A 22,997-nucleotide genomic window follows, 5' to 3' on the forward strand; every position below is an offset into this window, starting at 1 on the left:
TCTTTATTAAGTTTAGAAAATACTTCCAACCTCAATTCAGGTGCCAGCTTGCCTTCGACTTTGCTTTGTGATTTTCTAGCAAGCGCGACACAATCTACCAAATGATTAGTAGTAGATTTGATCTTGTCTTTTTTAGAAAATTGCTCCATCTAAAAAATAATTGTATGGCTGACTAAGCCATGATAGGATAGTATGTGCCTCTTTCTTTCCATCAAATTCATAGAATGAAAATATTTTCTACTAATTTTGTTCCTTTGCAAGAATTTTGTTCTTTAAGTCTAGCCCTCATAGTCCTACAGATACGTTGTTCTTTGAAGTCAGTATTGGATAACTCTTAATCCTCAATGTCTTTCTTTTCATACTCTGAATTTTCCTTAACAAATCCTCTTTATGCTCACTTTGAATTGGATTTCAAATAGAGATGCACTTATCTCCTTTGTTGAGAAGAGATTTTGGAGTGCTTTCTCACCTTCGCTTGACCAAAAGTTAGAGTGGAGGATCCCCTTTGAAGATCTCCTTTCCTATATAAGACAGAGATACTTCTCTCTTTATTGCAAAGAAATTGACTTTTTGTGATAGTTTGGAATGACTATTGAGGTCTACTCCTCTATTTGATGTCGACTTTTAGTTGTATGGTCCGGTGTAGAGTTCTAATGATGCCAATTGCTAGGATTGAAGTAGATGGATGGCTCTTGAAGGTCTATTGTTGCAGAGTTCTAACTAGTATAGGCTCTTGCAGTATCTTTGTTGTAGAACAATCTTTCTAAAAGCTGGCTACGTCCCCTCTATCATGGATTGTGAAACCACAAAGCCCAAGCTACCGCAAAGAATTTATTGTAGGAGCCTCCCCCCAGGCAGCTTTTGACTCCTCCCAAAGTAACTTTCAAAACCATTGACTCTTTTGAGCATTGGACGCACATCACGTTTGGATTCAGTCTTCTTTCTCCCCCTTTTTCTTTGCTTTTTGAAAGCTACACCTTGCATACTAAAGGATTCTCCAAGACTCTCCTATATTATTGAAGTAGAGAACCCAAACCAAATTCTCACAAGGAAGTTGATTGAGCCCTTCCTCTAGTTCACATGTGATCACACATTCCACAATATGATTTTCCTTTTATCTCTTAATAGTTATACAAGAATTATCTCACACACATAAAAGCACTACGTGAAGAAATTGCAATGTGGTGCCCTTGCCCACCCCCTAGAACATCACTTTGCAATTCAAGGGGTAGTTTGGCTCTATACCAATGTGGATACTCAGTGAATCTAAGAGGGCCGTCCCCACATGGGGCTGTCCCCGTAACAAACTCTATGCAGTGCTGATGGTAGACATACCCTCTTGTGAAGACGTTCTGGGGGGCGGGGGTGCTCAGGGATACCACTTGACCTCCTATACTAAAAATTTGGATGATGTGTCAGTATCTCGACTAGCACGTGGCAATGGTACTGCCATAGCTAGTCGTCTCCACTTACCATCGAAGTCTCACCCTGGGCACATGCAGCACAATTGGCAAAGTTCAGGCAGTCGGATGTCGGATGGAAGGCAATCAGATGGCTGACGGATGCAAGCCATCTACACAGGCAGACAAGGATCAACAAGAGGGGGGTACCCAATAGAAATGAAGAATGTTGTTTCTCAGATTTCAATCTCAACATGTGCCTGTAACTCCCATAGGGTTTGACAAAATTTCGGTTGCCATGCATCCTTGATTTCAATAATTGCACTTGGAACTACACATGTGCTTGCCGACTTGTTTGCTACACTCCTATTGTGAACTTGTTTTGAAGTCAATAGCATGAGGGGCTAGTGGGGGTGGCCTCTAAGGCCGGATTCACACCAACTAGTGGCCATCCTCTAAAAATTTGAGTGAAGGGATGCCCTCCTCATTGATTCAAGAGGAGGCCTAGACAGTGACATGAAAAAATTATGTCCGACAGATGAAAGCTGCTCAGTGAGAAAACTACACCCCGCAAAGTGCATTGAGTGGGTATTGAATGCACGCCACCAACGGACCAGAATGAATCAAACCATCATAGCGGCAGCCGGCTATATATAAGAAATAACCGCCGGGTGGTGTGAATGACATCGGGCTGCGTCTCTATGATCCGCCATGGGGAGCGAGGGCACGGTGTGAATCCGACCTAAGAGAGGGCCGAGTGTGAAGAAGAGAGTATAGAGCTTGGCGACTTCCTGTATCTGTTATTTGTGTGCCATTACTATTTCAGGGTAGAGTCAATCTTTCGTTTTTGGCCACCTTCCAATCCCACAATCATCGTTCCTGCCGCGCCCTTCCTTCCCTCCATCGCTAAGTTTCACACCCCCGGCTTCAGGTACTCCCTCTTCATTGCCCTTTTCTTTGCATTTCGGAACCTCAGCATTTCTTTCATCTCCAAACCACGTCGGAAATCGAGTGCTTTAGCCAGTTTTGCTAACGAATTTGCAGCGGTTCTCGTCTAGAACGCAATCTTAACCATCTCGCCGGTTCTATACCGAATCTGTAGCACTCTAGGAACCGTGTCCAGCTGCTATCTTACATCATTGTTGATGTTGGATCATCTTTTTTGATCCGTTTGCGCCCCCTCCTGTGATCTGCCATTTTGCAGGTATTCTAATCTTATGCGGACTGCGCGGGGAGAGATTTTGGCATTAGCAGGTGTTTCGGCACCGGCCTAACGTGTCGTTAACTGCCGTGTGCCTCTGAAGGCGCTCTGCAGCTTTCAGAATGTCACTTCAAGTTGGCCTTGCAACCTCAAAGATTCTGCTTATCGTAGGAGCAAGTGGGTGTCATTCTTTCCAAAAGCCTTATGTCTGTGCACGAAGTGTCAATTACTGAAATGATGTAGGGCATGCTAGATGCGACGTTTATTCTAGTATCCTATCGCATGGTCTGTCTAACTCAGGAAGTGCTCCCAATCGTTCAAACAAAGTTGGAATCTCGTTTGCTTTATCTAAATTTGTCGATATCTGTGGTAGGCTGGTTTATATTGTGATCTACAGCATGGAGTGCAGAAGTCGGTTTGGATGTCATTTTTATGTTAAGAACTACACATTTGCATTGCTCTCATCTATATTGTTAGTATGCAAGTAAAGTGAAGCTGTTCCTACTTAGTCCATTGAATGACTTTGTCCTCCATGCCCTCTCAATGCATGGAGCAGCAGATTTTGGTTTTGAAGCTATGCGACCATTTATCCATGGTTGTGCTTCAAGTATGGGTCTATTGGGCTGCAACAGTACTTTCATAGCAAGAGAAGAGATCGGGTAACACTTCGCAGCAGCAGAACGCCTTCCAGATGAATTGCGATTGGGTTCTCTCCTACACGCTGGCATTGTGGGCCACTCCTGCATGCAAAATCTGATCTATGTTTTGCTGTTGCTTCTTCGTTGCCTGACAATTCACAACTTTCCAAGCTTTGGACAAACCACAAGAGTTTGAGAAACAGGTCGGTGCCCGCACGATGATTTTATGGATCGCAGCTTTGGTGTTTTGCTGAGATTGGGCTCTATCCGGAGGATTTTTGGACCTTACTTCACCTGGACATCTTCAAGGATTGCTTTAGGTTCTCATATCTCATTTAGCGTCGCAGAAAGACAGCCACCTCGCAAAGCAACAATAGCTCTTCTTTTCACCGACCACCCTTCAAAAGAGCAAGATCACCCCCCGAGATACATATTTGCTTGAGATGGCCAATAACCCATGAAGATCCTTATTCTTCTTATGTCCTTTATGGACCGTCAATTGGACGGAAACAACTGTGGTATAGGGAAGCAGTCCTATGACTTGGCTGATTTGTTGGAGTTGCAAGGCCAGATTTGGATGAGGAGGACCTTGGCATAATAGTCCAGAAGAAGCGGGAAGCCTTGGCATAGTTGTGGGATCCCTTGAATGCCCATGTATGCTCCTTCATCTTCCTCAATTGCACGCCTCAAGTGATTAACATGACGCTGGTCAAAGGAATTTGGGAGCAATTGGCCTCAATCGAATATCGCCCATGAAGAGAGTCTCTTTGGAAGTGTAGATGTTGATGAATCCTGCAAAGTCTTTAACCATGCGGGAGCACAAAGCTTCAGGATCTCAGGGAACAATTGCTGAACATTGATGAAGTCATTCCGGATTCAGAGATGATCTCCACCACTCTGAACTCTCTTCCTGAGTCCTATCTCGGTTTCCACACCTCGTTGAATTTGTCATTGAGGGGGGGCAGCAATCCTCTCTCCTTTCACGAGTTGGTAGGACTTCTGTTGCAAGAGGAACAAACACGCAAAAATATGGCAACCCGGGCTGGCGAGCATGCTAGCTCTCTAAGTTCAAGCCCAAGGGTAAAGGGCAGCATAAGCCACGTGCCCATTAGCCCACACATCAGCATAAAGCTGATTCTGGACAGCCTTCTTATAAGGCACAAGGTGATACAAACAAGCAGAAAAAGAAGGGCATCTGTCATTATTGCAAGAAGCCAGGTCATTATATTGGAGAGTGCAAGAAGCGCATAGCCAAAGAAAAGAAAAGGGATTTCGGTATGGCTGTATCAAATGCATCAGGTCCACATTGCCATGATGGAGGAGATGTTGCAGCCAACTTGGTTGAAGAGCACTATGCCTTTTTGACTTGCACTTCAGATGTTTTAGTGGGTAGTTCAGATACTACAGCCACTAATGATGATGACCCATATGCTTTTATGACTTGTAGTTACGATCCTTCAAAGGATGAATGCTCTTTCAGTGTTGATGAGACACTACATACTTGGTATTTTGATAGTGGTGCTTCAAAGCACATCACTTCCAAGAAAAATCTGTTTGTAACTTTGCATTCTTCACCCACCAAGAAGAAGGTAACTTGTGCAAATAATTCTTCTCATTTAGTTTGTGGAGTGGGAGACATTATTCTCACATCCACTAATGGCATAGATTTCAGAATATCAGATGTACTCTATGTGCCAGGTATAAAGAAGAATTTGCTTTCAGTGTCCTCACTCAATAGAGGAGGATTTCAGGTTGTTTTTGATGATGACAAGTGTGCAGTCAGAGACAAAGAAAATGAATATGCTTTGAGGTTGTCTGGCACTTTGTATCGGGGTCTTTTTCAGCTTGATTTATATGAAAAAAGATCCCATCTTCCATTATCAGTTAGCACTCCCACTGCTGCGATGCACAATGCGGAGTTGTGGCATGCCAGGTATGGGCACATGAGCTATGGCAACTTAATGACACTTCAGAGGCATGATATGGTTGATGCATTACCTCCTTTGGAGTCGCCTCCTCCTAAGGTTGCATTTATGGCAAAATGCATAGGCTTCCCTTCAAGAAGGATGGTGCAGTGAAAGCTACAAGAAAATTGCAGCTTATTCAGAGTGATGTCTGCGGTCCCATGAGGACACCTGCTTTTGGGGGTTATCTCTATTTTGTTACATTCATAGATGACTTTACCAACTACTCTTGGGTTTATGGTCTTAAGGCAAAATCAGAAGTGTTTATGCATTTCAAACACTTTGTGGCTATGGTTGAAAATGAGACAGGACTCAAGGTGCAGACACTTCGCACAGATCGAGGGGGGGAGTACATGTCTCATGAATTTGAGACAAAGAAAAAGGCATCATGCATCAGCTTACAATGAGGCTTACACCTCAACAGAATGGCAAAGCTGAGTAGAAGAATCGCACCACCATGGAAATGGATAGATGCACGCTCACAAGTAAGAAGTTGCCTCACAGATTTTGGCTGGAAGGCCTCATGTGTGCCAACTATATTTTAAATCAGGCTCCTACAAAGGCTTTGAAGACAATCACTCCCTATGAGGCATGGCGTGGGAGAAAGCCTTCAGTGACCACTTCAGAGTTTTTGGTTGTGTTGCATATGCCCATGTGCCTGTGGAGTTCAAACACAAGTTGTCAGATAAGGCACTAAAATGCATTTTTGTGGGATATAGTTCACAAAGCAAAGGCTATCATCTCTACTATCCTGCCACACGCAAGATTTTTGTCAGTAGAGATGTCATATTCTCTGAAAATTCTGCATATACAAATGCCGAATTTCAGATTCCGGCCTCTTCAGGTGATGTGTTTGAGGGGATGCTTCCTATAGCATTTGGTTCCCCTGCTGAAAATGAGAATTTACAGCAACCTCCGCCAGCTCCACAAGTACAGATTCAGCCCCCAGCTAAATTGGTACAACCTCAGGGTGTGGATGAAGTTGTCAGGCAAGAAATTCAAGAGATACACGCAGCCAAAACAGTCCCGCATTGGCTGCTTCAGACTCTCAGGGAGAGTAGGCTTGAAGCTCCATTGCCTGGCAGAACTCGTAGTGTGGTAAGGCACATGGAGGGAGCTCATTCAGTTGAATCAGCTTATGCAGGTAATCTTCTTGATGAGGAGGAGCCTGAGACATTTGAAGAAGCAAAAGATAATGTGCATTGGATGAATGCCATGCATGATGAGTTGCAGTCCTTTCATAAAAATTAGACTTGGGATGTTGTGGATTTGCCACCAGGTAAGAATGCCATAGGTACACCCATAGGTACACGGTGGGTTTTCAAAGTCAAAAGAAAGCCAGATGGGTCCATTGATCGGTACAAGGCAAGGTTGGTTGCAAAAGGATATGCTCAGAAGAAGGGCATAGATTATGAGGAGACTTTTGCTCCTACATCCAGGATGACAACCATCAGGTCAGTTATAGCCATGGCTGCAAATTTTGAATGGAATGTTCGTCAGTTGGACATTAAAACAGCTTTCCTTAATGGAGACTTGTTGGAAGAGATTTATGTCAAACAACCTCCGGGCTTTGAAATTTAAAGAAATGCACTTCAGGTATGCAAGCTGAATAAAGCTTTGTATGGGCTGAAACAAGCCCCACGTGCATGGTATGCCAAAATTGATGCCTTTCTGACTAGCAAGGGGCTGCACAATAGTCCAACTGAGAGCACCCTCTACATCAAGAAGGATGGGGGGGATATTTTGGTCATCATTCTTTATGTAGATGACATGCTGCTCACCGGATCAAATGAGGAAGTAATTGCAGATTTCAAGGCCCAATTGAAAGCTACATTTGATATGTCAGACTTGGGCTTGTTACATTTCTTTTTGGGGATCCAGTTTATTCAAGAGAAACGTGGCATTGTTATGTCTCAGTCCAAGTATGTTCAAAAGCTCTTGGACAGATTCAACATGCATGATTGCAAGCCTATGTCCACTCCCATGGAGCCGGGGCTGAAGCTTACAATGCATGATGCGGGTGAATCAATTGATGTCACACTCTATAGTCAGGTTGTTGGATGCCTCATTTATTTGTGTGACTTGTAGATGCATGCTTACAGTGACTTGGATTGGGCTGGAGACTATGATACTAGGCAGTCCACCAGTGGGAATTGTTTCTTTCTAGGACATGCTTGCATTTCTTAGTTGAGCAAGAAACAGTCTACAGTGGCTACCTCCTCATGTGAAGCTGAGTACAGGGCAGCTTTCACAGCGACAGTTGAATGTGTTTGGCTGCCTCGTTTATTTGCTGATCTTCATCTTTCATTGGAGGGTCCTTCTCCGATTCTCATTGATAGTCAGAGTGCTATAGCAGTGGCAAAGAATCCTGTGTTTCATGCTCACACGACGCACATTGAGGTTCACTATCACTATGTCAGAGAGAAGTTGCATGTAGGAGAGATCAGTATGATCTATGTGTCAACACATGACAATGTTGCAGAGATCTTCACCAAACCACTTCCACGTGAAAAGTTTGAGGCATTTCATAGTGCCCTGAACTTATATCCTTTTGGTGATTGATCATTTCCTTGTACATGACATTGGCAGTGCAAGGGGGTGTTAGAATTATTATTATAATTCAGCCATGACCAATGTAATGTAATAAGTAGGTTAGGGGCACTTTTCCCTGATTTAGAGGTTTTTTCCCCTAACCACAGTTAGTTCACTAACTACGGTTAGTGAAGGATAAGGTTTTGTCACTTAGACAAAACCCATCCCACTTCTTGTAACAGTCACTACTTCTATTGCAAGTACAACGTTCAGCTCTCTTGCTTCTTGCTCTCTCACTCTCTCGTTTCTAACAAGAGTATCCTTTCGATTGGACCATGGAGGATGGACCTCGAAGATGGCACATAGTTCGTGACAAAGCCCTAGTGGAGGAGTGTTTACAAGTAAATTGTATGTCTCAGATCCTATGGAATGAGCAGCCTACTTCAGACTAAGTAAAGGGAACTCTCTTACAAGAGACTTGGAGGAAAGCCATGCAAGTGGAGATCGAAGCCATTGAGAAGAATGGGACTTGGGAGAATGTTTCAAGTTCATTGTGATGGTTGGTGATTGGTGTCAATTGGGTTTTCAAAACCAAGTACATGGCTAATGGATATGTTGTCAAGCACAAGGCCACACTTGTGGCTAAGGGCTATGCATAGCGGCCAAGCATTGACTATGAAGACAATTTTGCACCGACTGCAATGATGGCTAGATCCGAAGAGCTTTTGACCTTGCCCCTCATCCCAGTGGCCGATGTACTAGATGGATGTTAAATTAGCACTTTTGAATATTGACTTGCAGGAGGAGGTATACGAGGAGTAACCTCAAGGCCGAGGTTCCAAAATCCAAAGGTATGGTTTACAGGTTGAAGAATCACTGTATAGTCTTATGAAATCGGAAGGTCAATGCCTTCTTTCTAAGGAAGGGTTTCCAGAGATTAGTTGCATATCCCAAACTTGTGTCTTTTTGGGAATGTGGTATGGTCACCTTGATTATCTTTTATGTGGACAATCTCATATTGATTGGTAGTCATGTGGAGCACATCGCCATGATGAAGGTTGCCTTGTCAAAGGAGTTTGAGATGACAGACTTAGGCTTACTCTATTTCTTCTTGGGTTTGGAATTTTGGCAGACTCTGAGGGGGTTCTTTGTTTCTCAGCAGCTATATGTTCATGAGTTGATGGAAACCTTTGGAATGGCAAACTACAAGTCTATCTCATCTTCGATGGACCTGAATACCAAGCTTACAAAACATGATCCTTGTGAGTGGGTTGATGCTTTGTATTAGAATCCCATTAGTTCTTTATCTAGTTGCTGAATACCAGATTGGACTTGGGTTTTCTAGTGGTGTTGTTGAGAGACACCTTTGAAGACTCATTGGGACGCAAGTTTGTAGGTTTTGTGGTATTTGCAAGGTATGAAGGATTATGGACTTTGTTATGCAAGAATAAAACTAGGTTTCAAGTATGGAGTTTGATTGGGGAGGAGATCCAGATACTAGGAGATCTACTTAAGGATACCGTTTTACCCTTGGCTTGGGAGCAATCTCTCGGAGAAGGAAGCTGCAGCAAACTGTGGCCTTATCTTCAATTGAAGCTGATTTTCAGGCTGCTTGTGGTGCTGTGTGCAAGGTGCAGAGGTTACCTGGCAAGACCGCGTTCCAGCAAAGGAAACCTATGGTCATCCAACGCGACAACCAAAGCTGTATACCTATTGCTCGAAATCCGGAATTCCATGCCCGGACCATAGAGATACATCATTACTTTGTTTGTGAGATGTCACAAAATGTTTTTCTCCTAGGACCTTGGAGTGTGCAAAAAGGCCCTCGTTATAAGACAAAATGCAACTAGATGGTGACATGCGGTTCTTTTTCTTCCCGTGGAATCTTCTGCAAACACTCTCTTGATTCAAGCTCTCTCTCTATTACACTCTCCCTCTCTCTACAAACACAATAGGGCCCAGGACAACAATCGGGCTGGACCCCCCCGAAGGATTTTATTGCTTGAGAGAAAAAAAAAATGATTACAAGATTTCAGCGTGGAAGCTTAGTGTTACCAATTCAAATGTGAATCCATTTTTACAAGAGCTTCAAGCTCATTCCAAGATGGCAACATGCCACTTGTCTAAAATCTAGACTAAGTCCTATTACATGCCACTAAGGGCAACTCTGGAGTCTTCGAAGCAGTTGGTCACGTGAACCGCCTCCTAGATGCTTGTTAGGCTCTGTAGCGCTTAGGAAAATAACCCTTCCTATTACGTGCAACAATTAATTAATGCGCACCACCATGGCACCCATTAATTGTTAGCGCTTTGCATGCAAATAACACAATGTGACCGAGTCAACACTCTTGATTATAATTAAGGGGCTTTGACCAAGGGTTGAGGCGCCTTAATTATAGTCAAGTCTCTCCAACTGAAGTTGGCACAACTCTCCAACCAAAGTTGGCACATCTTAGTTAACCGTAGTAAACCCTCTTGGTGCATGCCAAGTCTCGTTGACCGAAGTCAAGACTCTCTGACCGTAGTTAGCTCTGTGGTTCTCTGGTTAACTGCAGTTAACTCTCTTGGTAATAAACCAAGTCTCCCTGATCGAAGTTAGGCTTTCTTGACCAGAGTCAAGTATCTTTGACCGTAGTCAATTCTTTGACCATTAAAAGAACTCTTTGACCATAATTAACACATATGAAAACTCTTTAATTATGATCAGATAAATGGTCAACTCTACTTTGACTTGGGATATTTACATTGTGGTGACACAAAAAGCATAAAAAGAAGGTCCCACAAGAGAAAAAGCAAATATGTAGCGTCCAATTTTGTGGAGAAAGCACATGGCAAGCGGAGAAGCAGCCTAAAAGAGAGCCCACAGGGCTAAGAGCGAGGAAATCACCAATTTTGATAAGAAAGCTATTGCTTTCTAGGAAAAGACAGCCTATTTTGGCTAAAACTTCCTAAAAGTAGGATCCAGTGTTTTGGGGACAGCCAAGCTTATAAATCAGAGAGCAACCTTGCTCTTTTTATGGATGGAATCCAAGTTGTATTAGAATCAAGCTCCCTTGCGAGCAAGCTTTCTATTACAATAAAGACCTTTGGGGTGACCAGCCCATATTTCTGGCCCCTAGTGTGATGCCTTGTTCTCTTGTTCTCTCTCTCCCTCTATTGCAACTCAACTTCTAGTTTCATCGTTAAGTTTTCCTTGTTGAACTAAGTTTCCAACCATAATTCAAAATTGTTTTTGAAGTGCCAAGGGCTCAAATTTGCTGCAAATTGAAAGTTGAAGCTATGTTTTGGTTTGAGAAAGGTTTCAGTGGTATCAGAGCACAACTTAGTCAATTTCTTTGGTGACTACAATCCAAGCTCCTCAAGATTGCAGAGATGTAGTGAAAAGAGCAAGATTGGAGAAGGCAGCATCAAAAGAAATTTTCAACGCAAATGACATAGACCAAAAGAGTCGTCATCAACAAGAATGGGGAAAGTTTCTCCCTTCAATGAACAAGATATTTGTGCGTTGTACTAGCGAAGGAGCAACGAGCTCGTCAAGCCCTAGACCAACTCCAAGCATCCTTAATAGATTTGTGCATATAGACAGGTACAGGAGTTGGTGGGATCGTTGGCAATTTTCCAAGCCCGGATTGTCCTAGTTATTTTAAGACAGCATAAGCTCTATGCCAAGATGAGTAAATGTGACTCCTTTATGAAGGAGATCATTTACTTAGGACACAAGATTTCTTCCGAAGGTATCAGCATTGATCTAGATTGTATCTAGAAGGTTTTGGAATGGCCCATCCCTTAGACAGTGAAACAACTTCGTTCTTTCCTAGGATTTACGGTCTTTCTACAGAAGTCCGTGCGTGATTATTCTAAGATCACGACACCCTTGACCAAGGTCGTGGACTCAGGTCTACCCAGCTGATTTCTTGGAATGATGCATTGAACAAGGCTATTAAGACCTTGAAGCAAACTATCAACGAAGCTCCTGCTCTTGCATTACCCGATCCTATCCGGCCTTATGTTTTAGAGGCCGATGCGAGTGATTTTGCGATTGGGGCAGCTTTATTCCAAGAGGGTAGACTTGTAGCTTTTGAAAGTAAAAAGCTAGACGACACCCAATATTGTTGGCCCACACTAGTAAAAGAACTGTATGCAGTTGTGTATGCTCTAAAGGTTTGGAGACACTACTTGTATGGTTCCAAGTTTCTTCTATTGATAGATCATCAGTCAATCAAGTACGTGTGTGATGGGTTGGAATTAAGGGGAAGAAAGGCTCGATGGGCAGAGTTAATGTGAAATACGTAATCGAAAGGGTTCTATGAATAGTGTGACGGGTGTCTTAAGTCGAGTCAAGTTTGTAAATGTTATGTCATGTACGGAAATATACTCAGACCAATTTCAATCCTTAAGAGGGCTTTGCGCAACTGATAGTCATTTAAGTTCTTATTGGCAGAAGGTCCATGATGGGAGCTCTATGGTTTAGCAGGACTCAGGGATTGTGCCACCTGCGGTGCAGGCGACGGGAGGTCAGTGGATGATTAGGAACGGCTTGTTGTTCCGAAATGGGAAGGTATGTGTGCCAGATGTTTCGGATCTTCGATCCAAGATTCTCTGGGAGTGTCATGATGCCCCTTGTGTTGGACATCAAGGTATACATCGGGCTCTATCTCTTGTGAAACATATCTTTTATTGGCCCAAGATGCGTGCATTTATTGAAAGCTACGTGGTAGGTTGTCGGGTTTGTTAGGTTACTAAGATGTAACGCCTTAGAAGCATGGGTTTATTACAACCATTGCAAATCTCGGATAATAAATGGGAAAGTACTTCCGCAGACTTTATTACTGGTTTGCCTAGAACTCGCAAGGGTCATGACTCCATTTGGGTCATAGTTGACCGTCTGACAAAGATGGCTAGATTCTTACCTACTACATCGACCATATCAGCTATTCAGTTAGCTCACGAGTTTGTGGACCAATTGTTTAAACCATATGGTTTGCCTTCCGACATAGTCAGTGACCTGGACTCTAAGTTTACAAGTAACTTTTGGACACTTGTTTTTGAGAAGTTGGAAACTACTCTAAGTATGAGTTTCTCAGATCATGCACGATCCGATGGCAGCACAGAGAAGGTTAACCAATTGGTTGAAGATATGCTGCGGGCATATGTTTCTAAGAGACAATCTTCATGAGAAGATTATCTCCCCATGATTGAATTTGCTTACAACAGTGCAAAGCATTCAAGTATAGGTTACAGTCCTTTAATGCTTATGTACGGGTTTCAACCTAAGTCACCAGTTATGGTTGGATTCAAGGGAATAAATAATCATGCTGCAAGGACATTTTTGCAAGACATGCAAGAAATGTTGCAGTTTACCAAAGAGTCTATTAGAGAGTGCCCAAGATCGAGATAGATTTTATGCTAATAGACATCGTTCACCCAGAGAGTACTCTGAAGGGACGATGGTATATTTACGTATTCCCAAGGTATCCAAGAACCTAAGTACTGGTTTGGTTCCAAAATTATCCCCTAGATACTGCGGTCCGTTCAAGATTTTTAAAAGAATTGGACCAGTTGCATATAAACTAGAATTGCCTCCTGATGTTAAAGTACATCGAGTTTTTGATTTCAGTCGACTGAAAGAGTTACTGGGTGTTGATGATCAGCTTGTTTCTCCTCAAGAAATAATAGAAGTTATTGATTTGACTTTTATTCCACACGAACCTGAGAGTATTTTTGAATTTCGTAAACGATAGCTCAGGAATCGAACTATCACGGAATACAAGATCAAGTGGAAGGATCGTCTTGAGGAGGACGCAACATAGGAGACATTACCTAACTTCCAGAGGACATTCACGGGTTTTCTTATGAACTCAAGAGTGAGTTCTTAGAGGAGGGGAAGTATGTCATGTGCACGGATTGGTATTTGACGTGTACCGAGGTACACAAGACTAGCTCAGGTAGGTTGGGGAGGCTTAGGGCTAGGCAGGCTTGATTCTCGGGTTGAGTGGCAAGGGTACGAACCAGATTCGGGTCTTCCCTATGATTGGTATCTGAGATGTACCGAGGTACACAAGACTAGCTCAGGTAGCTTGGGGAGGCTTAGGGCTAGGCAGGCTTGATTCTCGGGTTGAGTGGCAAGGGTACGAACCAGATTTGGGTTTTTGCTATTTTTGGCGCATTGGGGCCAAGCCTATAAAAGGGGCCGAGGGGTTTAGTTTTCAGAGAGCTGAATGGGAGCAAGTCTCGTTCCCTAATGCTTGGTATGATCCTGGATTGAGTTGTGTACGCATGCGTGCATCTTAGCGTAGCTCCCATACGTGTCATGGTTGGGTGGTGAGCAGCCTGCTCATGTTTGATGTGTTCTTGTGTTTGCTTGCAGGTCAGAGGTTTCAGGAGTGCTGGGGTCGTGTCAGGCTGGCCTCCCATCCCGACTGCATCAAGCGACCCCGACGTTCCAGGCAGTGATGCTGGAAACTCTCTCCCACACACCATCCTTCGATAGAGGTGGTGGGTGTGAGCGGGAGGGCTGAACTTCATCATGGATCTCAATCTGGAAGACCTGCTGTCCATGTATCGTGTACGCTGGAGAGACAGGGTCAATCGCAAAGGCGTGTCCTCATGGCAAGCAATTTGTGACATACTTCACCACATCTCCCCAAAGTCCTTCCTGCTAGTATGTTTGTTTAATCCGCTCACATGTCTTTGTGATGCCTGTATGTCCTTGCAGGAGACGAGTGCATCTCCCTCTCTCAACCAACATTCTATAATCATAGTGTGCTCAACTCAGGCATGCGTACAAAATCAAGTGAGTTTGGAACCAAATAATCCTGACTTACAGACCACAATGTACCATAATGCAGCCTAAATTCAAGATGATCCTTGCATCCTTAGCCCCGCAATTCTGAAAATATTGCTGCTGCCCTCAAATTCTCATGTACTCCTCCTGAATTCCATGCAGCAAATTTTGGTAGATGGGTGGAGATAGTAGACAAAAGCAAGACCGCATTCTCGACATGGCATCTGCAACCACATTTTGTTGTTCTTCTTATATCAATGTTGAAATCATATGACTGCTCTGAAGTCAACTGTTTTTGCTATTTGATTGAAAAGTTGGGCTGCTTAAGAAATCACCTCAGCATCTTGTGGGCTGTCTTGACTTTTATCTTGCTCCGATATTAGTGATGCAACCTTTTGAAGATACCTAGGATTGTCAATATTTATTTGACATACACATGGTAGGTGAGCTCTTCATTATCAAACTTCTGCTTTTCACTTCATGCTGTATCCCTAAAACAGTCCCTAATGATCATGGTGCCCTCCAAGAAAGTACTATCTACTTTGTTATAGGCCTTCTTAACTCTGAAGGAGGCGCGCAAGAGGCTGTGAGAGGTGCTGTGCCTGATCAATGGCCTCCCAGAAAGTAATTACATTGTCTGCGATGTTGCATTCCTCAATAAAACTGGCCTGTGTGCTGTTGATGGAATTTGGGAGGACTTCACTTTGGTGTTAACATGATGCCTGTACGGCACCTTCCCTCCACCTTGAATATTGTGGTTAGTGTTATCTACTTTAGATTTTAAACTGTTGACTTTACGGAATTTGTAGTAGGTATTTAAATTTTAAATATTTTCTATTCGAGTTTGCCAGTTTTGACTTTGGACCATTAACAGTAAAACTGTGTCCTAGAATTCTAAATCCTGAATTATTTCATTTTTCTCTCAACATTGTGGGAGAACCCATCAGATTTTTAGTTTAGTTGACTCTCATTGCATGCAGTGATATTATCAACCGGTATGTTTCATCAAAGTCAACAAAAAAGAAAATATGTTAAAGCTTTTAAATTTAGGACAGCTTTCCGATTTTGTCTAGTTATTAGCAGGGGTTCCATATTTTTCTGCTGTGACCCTCTGGAATTTGTTCTCTCTCTCTCTCCATGACAATGCATTAGGAACTCTGCACTGATTGTCGCTGTTCTTATTGTACGGCTTCGGCAAATATTATCGTGACCATTTAAATTGTAGTTATGTTATGTTTACAGGTATAGCAGGTTCCATACTGGTGAAAAATGGTAGTTTATCAGATTTTTTAGATGATGCATGCAAGGTATGTATATATTTTTTCCCTCTTATCTAATTGAATAATGTCTGAAGAATTGTTAGCACTGTCATCAGCTGCTTGCTCATGTTGCTGATATGCTCGCAGGTTCTTGTGAAACACTTAAAGAATGAAAATGAGTCCACTAGACAGAGTTCTGTTGACTCTAATCTTTTGGGACAGGTATGTAACAATAGGACTTTGTTTGCACTTTAACATATTTTTGCATGTAACCGAAAAGATTAAATTTGGGCATTCACTATGATTTTGCACTGAAGAAAATTTTAGGATGGTAAAGTGTTCCTTTTTGGAAGCAGCGTGTTCTTGTTTTTCTCACGGAGTGGCATATCAATTGAATGCAGCTTAACAGATTAAGACAAGAATTGAGTCACTTGGCTTCTGAAAGATCATCAATCACAGTTGTAACAGGGAGCTCCAAAGGTAATAGCAAGGTTGTAATTTCTGGGTTAAGAGGTTTTTCGTGATATACGTTGGTAGCCATCTGTTTGACTTTTTATCCTTAACTTACTGAACTTTTTATCCTTATTTTCTGGGTGCAATTTATACGATAACGGACTGAGCAGATGTCTTTGACATGTATGTATCTAATGACTGCTTGGAAGCATCCAATCGCACAACTGAATGATTAGAACTGCTGTGGTCTGTGACCTGTAAGCATACCGCAATCCAGAGCTAGATTCTCATCCCAGATCACTGAATGGGGAGTATTGCCCTTGTTACAGAGGATTACATTATACTTCATCCATCTCGTAGTCTTCCTTGTGTTCTGCACCCTTACATTCTCAGTTACAAATCGATATCCTTTTTAGATGGCAAGGACCAGCCTAACTTAAAAGCACACCTGGTTGAATAAGTTCAAACTACTCATTAGTGTATGACTGCACACAAACACTTGAAAGGTGTAACTCGGGTATCCGACATGTATATGTTATACCCAAATAAGCAAAAAGCATGCTTTTTGCATAAGACAAAGTGGCGTTTCATAGTTTAGGTGCTGCAGCCATCTTGGGTGAAGTAGCGCCTCTTGGCTCTTGTAAGAATGCTTTTACATGGTAGCCATTCTATCTTGGCCAAGGTAACATCTTGTGGAATCATTTCTTTCATCTCTTACTCTTTCACGCTAACCTAATCTCTTAACATGTTCACCAAAGCAAGCTGCAGGAAATTCCATGCCTGCCAAATTGTTCCCTACATGCTGATTTACAAGGTTCAAAAGAGCTAATGCCAAAGCATGCATGCTTAGCACTATAAATTTGTAGCATGATGGCCATTTAGAATGGAATATTCCAACTACAGGTAGCATCCGGCGTCAAATCTTGAGAAACTATGCCATGAAAATATGTGCTTTATAAAGAGTGATGCCCAATTTCTTGCTTAAAAGCATGGTTGTTAAGGTTCACGTGTCTAATGTTAAGACATGTTAGAATCCCTTGAACAATAGAGATTACTCAGGTTTTGGTTCTATTCTGTTTTAACAAGTGCACATCTTTTCTCTACAGACTTTTACTTTGAGATGGTATGCACTAACTTTACTTAGCTGTGATGGCCTTTTTATACGTTTTAAAATTCCTTTGAACTCTTAAAGTTTGGAATTCTTAGATGGTTTGGAGAAATTTCTCCTGTACTTTCGTATTTCTGACAGTTTCTGAAAATCTGTTTCTGATGTAATGCCCCTCTAAAAGTCGCTCTATTTTGTGCTTTTTAGGCTCTTACATTTCTATTGCTGTCCCTGCATTGATTATTGGTGCCACTGGCTATGGTTATCTACGATGGAGGGTGAGTTCTTTGTTGTATGATGTATCTTATTCTGAAATTTGGGAAAGATGATGAGGTTCACAAGTTTCCCAAATATATAGCATGGAAGTGCAGGCAGCTTTACGCCTCCAAACTATTCTCTACTAACAGATAAGTTCAATCCAGGGATTTGCCCTTTCAGAACTTATGTATGTGACAAGGCGTACCATGTCAAACGCAGTTGTGAGCGTTTCAAAGCAAGTTGAACAAGTTTCATCGGCACTTTCAGTATGTGTAAAGGGTTAAGGGTGCCTCATTGGGATTCTCTGCTATCCTTGCTTTAAGTTGGATGCCATACTGACTTGGTTTTTGGAGCATCATCAGTTCATTGTTAATCTGATTTGGACTTAATACCACAGGCAACAAAACGGCATTTAACTTCGAAACTGGAGCATCTTTCCAGCAATTTGGATGAGAGTATAGAGCAACAGGGCGAGTTGAAAAATGAGGTTAGTTTACTGCTTTTGCTTTGCTGGAGCACAAGCGATTCACTACATTTTTGTTGGACTTGGTAATCTTGCATAGCCCTAAAGATGATGATTGTCTCCACCCTTCTGCTAGATGTTACTGAACTGAGCTTTTAAGCATGCTAAGCTTTTGTTGAAGGCCTGTCTGCTATTTACATATGGAAAGGATTCAGATTGTGTTTTTGAAGCTCTGCCCTTTTCCTAACAGGCTCCAGCTTCTGCTTCTCTATTGTTTTGGGGTAGTCTAATGTGACCTATTCCTGCAGGTCACAGAAGTACGGAATGATGTAGCTCGGTATGGCCTTGAGATTGAGACTGTGCAAAAGCTTGTAAAAACCCTGGTAAGTAGCAACTGTGTTCATCTTGTATTTCTGTTTCAGTCTATCAAATAGGTTCTGATTGTATTAGTTGCTTGTATTTCTGAGTGCTTGCTCCGACCTTTATGATGTGTTGTATATTGAAACAGGGAGTGAAGATTGACTCCATTGAAAATAAACAGGCAAGCTCTAGACACTCTTGCTGTTAAACATGACTCAGGCAGAGACATGACAGTGTCCTTTTCTATGTGGTTTTCTGTGTATCCATGTCACATGATGATTAGTGAATCTCCTTTAATATTTGCATGTCCTTGCAGGATGTAGCCAATTGTGGAGTTGTCTATCTATGCAATTTTGTGGGGAATATGCATGCCACTCAACAACCTGAACCTTTACAGGTGTCCAAACCAACCTTCTGTCATGACTGTTTGAGATGGAATTTCTGTATCATGCCATTTCTTACCGGTTTTTGAACAATATACAGAGTTTGGCATTTCTTAATATCATCCAAAAGAATAGTTTCCTGAATAATTTCCTTTGGTTTCGGAATGGAGAAGACTGCACTGATCAGGGTAAACATAAGCGTTGTATTTACGATTGTGCTTAAACATATGTACATTGTGGATCCACTTCTTCACTTTTCCAGCAGCAAAGCCCATTTTAGAGCTGTGTGTTTTGAATCTTTAAGGCATATGATTGTTTTATCTTAACAACAATTTTGGGATGAGAAGAAAAGTATGGTGGGGATGTGTTACAGATCTACCAATTTGGGATCCAGAGACCATCTTCAAGCTGTTTTGCTCCTGGCTAACTGTTTGGGTGCTCTGCTGGTCTCTTCTCCCCATTCTTGGAAAGGGATTAGAACCCATAGATGGCAAACACCTAATATCCCAATTGGTCCAATAGGTTTGAAAAAAATAAACAATAAAAAGTAAATAAAGAAATATTATTTGGTATGCTTTATGTGGGTCTGAGTCTTGTGTTGGTGTATACTCCATCTAAAAGTTGAAACCCTAGAGCCTCACTGAGGTCCCAAGGCTCAATTTCTAAAGTACTAGCCAACTATGATGTGCAACACTAGCAAGAACTGTCCTGAAGGTAATCATTCCAAGCTTGATCATTATGTCCAAAGTACAGATACCATTTCAATCTTCATGGCTTCCTCCCAGGAATTCACGCTTCTTGTCGCTACCTTGTTGACTGTTTCTTCCTGTATTTCTTCATTCGGAATCCTTCATACATCTTCATTCAGAATTCTTCCTCAAGAGTCATGTCTCCAAAGTCCTCAAATATGATTGGGCTCTTCCTATAACCTGTAGTCAGTCCCGTAATAAACCCTTGATAACTCTGTGGTTAGCCTGCTTGACACAAGCCTTGCCAAGCTCTTGGAGCCCAAGTTCTCCCACACCAAGGCTAACTGTGGTCCTGAACCACCTTAATCTCTGCTCCTCCCATGCCTACAACAATGCTGGACTAGAGAGCTATTGCTGTAGTACCTGCCTCTGTTCCCTAAGGTTTTGCAAGGAGCCAATAGATGATAGAGAGTGAGAGTGGAACTCCCACTTTTATAACCACCAGGAGATGGGCAGGGCACAAATATCCCAGCCGACCCTGTACCTTACAAGTGAGCAATTAAGCTACTGTGAAGGGTAACAGAGGGTGGAGCATACACCTCCAACACAAGACTCATACCCACATAAAGCATACCAAATTTATATTTTTTTATATTCATCTATTTATTTATTTTTATTTTCTTTTATACATTTATATTTATATTTACATAAACAGAGCATGATATTAGCAAAGCCTTCATGTTTCCAAAGCATGGATAATAAACACAGCTCCTTTTCATGGGTTGAACAGCTTTACTTTAAAAGAAATAGCTCATCCTTCTCGGATCAAAATTGCTCCCACAACACAATTGCTAACATTCGCCTCAATCAAAAAGGTAGACCTAGATCTGCCACCTTTTGGCTACATAACCACTTCATATGCACAAAGATCTCTAACTAACGCGATATAATCAAATGCCTCCATGCTACCAAAGCATGGATAATAAAAGTAGTTCCTTCTCTAGACAGATTTACTTAAAAAGCTATAGCTCATCTTTCTCAGATCAAAGTTGCTCATCCTTCTCGGATCAAAATTCTTCCCACAACATAATTGCTAACATTCACTTCAATAAAAAAGGTAGATCTCTGCCACCTTTAACGTTGTAATACATTTGGTAGCCTTAAAGCTCTATTTAGTCTCTTGCCTTATAAAGGTGTAATGGTTGTAATACATTTGGTAGTCTTAAATCTCTATTTAATCTCTTGCCTTGTAAAGGTCTTTCATTTCCTATAAGTTGTTCCACCAGCAGAACAACATTTCTGGCATAGTCTTTTATAAACCTTCTATAAAAATCTGATAATGTAGGGAATATTTGTAACTCTTCAAAATTTCTTGTATAAGACCATTCAAGAATAGCCTTAGCCTTTGCTAAACCTCACGGAATCTCATGCCTCAAGTCTTAGTGAAAAACTCACACTTATCTTTTGGCGTATAATTCATGTTGGTGAAGCAATTTGTTAAAAAAAAAAAAACTTTCAAATGCTTCTCATGTTTTTTCTTTGATTGACTATTAACCCCCATTGACGATCGAGCAATAAATACTATTTTTGCTCTAGTGTCATGCACATCCGTTAAAAAACATAGTGCTAGGTATGTTATCCGATCAAGCACTTATGGGATGGGAGTGCCACTTTGCATGTAAGTCAATTCCACTTAGTTGAAGGTGTGTGTAAAGTATTGTGCCCATCAGATATGCTTTGCATTGTCGATCAGGCATAAAACACCGTTTTTGCCTTAGTGTCATGCACAACCATGAAAAAACACGATCCTAAGTGTGTTAATCAAACAAGTACTTATCGGATGGGGACGCCACTTTGCACGCAAGTCCGTTTCAACTACATTGAGATGCGTGCAAAGTATTGTCACCATCGGATATGCTCTGCATGGTCGATTACGCATTATACAATGTTTTTCCTGTAGTGATATGCACATCCATAAAAAAACATGCCCTTAGGTATGTTATCTGACCAAGTACTTATCGGATGGGTGTGCCTCTTTGAGAACATTTCAATACCACCTAGGTTAAGGTATAGGAAAAGTATTGTGCCCATCGGATATGCTTTGCATGGTCGATCGAGCATTAAATACCATTTTTGCCTTAGTGTCATGCACATCTGTAAAAAAAACACGCTGCTAGGTGTGTTATTCGATCAAGTACTTATGCGATGGGAATGGTTCAACCCACTTGAGGGGTTGTCACTTTAAAGGTACCCCTTCCTCTTTTATATAACCAGGCCTAGTTTTTCCTCGGGATTTGCACCACGGTTAGACTATGGACTAGACTAGCTCCTACATGTTTCTGCCTTTGGCCGCTACTCTTGGGTGCCTCTCCTTGGCTTAACACACTAAGGCTCATTGTCACCATATTATAGGTGAAAAAGTAAGGTGTTCTCTTGTGCATGCATGCTTGTTATTGGTTAGCAATAGTGGACGACTATTCCTGCTTGTATCTTAATGATACGGAATCGTGCCTTGCTTGTGTGTTGTTGTATTAATTGATTGGAATCGTGCCTTGCCTGTGTGTTGTTGTATTAATTGATTGATAAGTGGTTGTGCGTACAATGTTGTCTCCCTTCTTAGATGTCTTCCTTGAGCTCTATAATATTGTGTAGGGAGGTGGCAGATGTTGTATGTTTGGCATGGGTGTGGTTGAAGAGAATGTATTAACATATCATTACACAAAAATTTTCTTCAGGGTTTTCATAGACCTCGACTTGAGCGGGCAGCTTCTTCATTTGGAAGTTCGGGACTGAAGGTAAATTTTTTTTGGATGGTGACCCAGCTTGTTTTGTAACCCTTACTACTCTAGGACCTTTCATCCTTGTATTTTCCTTTTCTAACAATTAAGATGGTTGATGTACCAGGAATTGCAATCAATATCCTATGCTCTTCAATCCCCAGAAGCAAGAACTGAGATCACAGCCCAAACAGTCGGTGATGTTGCAGCTAGGAGTAACGACCCTAGCCCAATATTGCAAAGAAATTTAATATCCACCTTTTTAGGAGGTAACACAAGGTAAGTGAACCGCTTGCATGCGTTTTTCATCCCCCTTTTAACCTCTTTTTTTTTCCTGCTGGTAGAAGCATTCATGCCAACTGTGAGGCTCTTGTTGCATGATTGTAGTTTATTTACCCTAGGTTATGAAGTTGGTTAGGTAAATGTGACATGGTTTAAGGTAGAAACGTTTATGTCAACTGTGAGCCTCTTGTCGGGTGGGTGTGGTATATTTATCCCTAAAGGTTCTAAGATCTTTCTAATGCTCCGCCATCATTTACAAGCTAGATTTCCCAACTCTAAGGCATTGACAAGAAAGAGAGAGCGTCTGTTTTGCAATATGCTTAGGGTTCTAGTTCATGTCCTAAGGTTACCGTGGTGCTCGCACCAACAACTGGTAGGCTACATTCACCGATAGGTTTCTTGATCTATGTTAAAAGATATGTGCAAACCATGCCTTGCAGAAATGAGCA

The 22,997-nt window shown here is 41.8% G+C and overlaps 1 protein-coding gene across 3 annotated transcripts in view; it reads left to right on the forward strand.

The window, feature by feature from the left end:
- The first annotated feature begins 2,089 nt into the window (after nt 1-2,089).
- The window catches only part of LOC147895452 (uncharacterized), a 33,640-nt gene continuing 12,732 nt past the window's right edge, over nt 2,090-22,997 (forward strand). Inside the window, exons 1-13 of one of the 3 annotated variants that reach the window (XM_087383704.1) lie at nt 2,090-2,331; nt 2,605-2,778; nt 15,762-15,826; nt 15,926-16,000; nt 16,180-16,258; nt 17,544-17,614; nt 17,744-17,860; nt 17,992-18,081; nt 18,366-18,440; nt 18,566-18,598; nt 18,734-18,814; nt 22,225-22,284; nt 22,394-22,545. In XM_087383704.1, coding sequence (XP_087239830.1) covers nt 2,724-2,778; nt 15,762-15,826; nt 15,926-16,000; nt 16,180-16,258; nt 17,544-17,614; nt 17,744-17,860; nt 17,992-18,081; nt 18,366-18,440; nt 18,566-18,598; nt 18,734-18,814; nt 22,225-22,284; nt 22,394-22,545 — 953 coding nt within the window. In that variant the 5' untranslated portion in view covers nt 2,090-2,331; nt 2,605-2,723. Of the gene's footprint in view, nt 2,332-2,604; nt 2,779-15,744; nt 15,827-15,925; nt 16,001-16,179; nt 16,259-17,543; nt 17,615-17,743; nt 17,861-17,991; nt 18,082-18,365; nt 18,441-18,565; nt 18,599-18,733; nt 18,815-22,224; nt 22,285-22,393; nt 22,546-22,997 lie in introns of those variants that run through there. The other 2 variants (XM_087383705.1, XM_087383706.1) reach the window with 2 other exon arrangements.

This window comes from Dipteris shenzhenensis, chromosome 13, assembly GCF_047967505.1.
Source record: "Dipteris shenzhenensis isolate YYH24624 ecotype China chromosome 13, Dip_SZ_1.0, whole genome shotgun sequence".
NCBI classification, from domain to species: Eukaryota; Viridiplantae; Streptophyta; class Polypodiopsida; order Gleicheniales; family Dipteridaceae; genus Dipteris; species Dipteris shenzhenensis.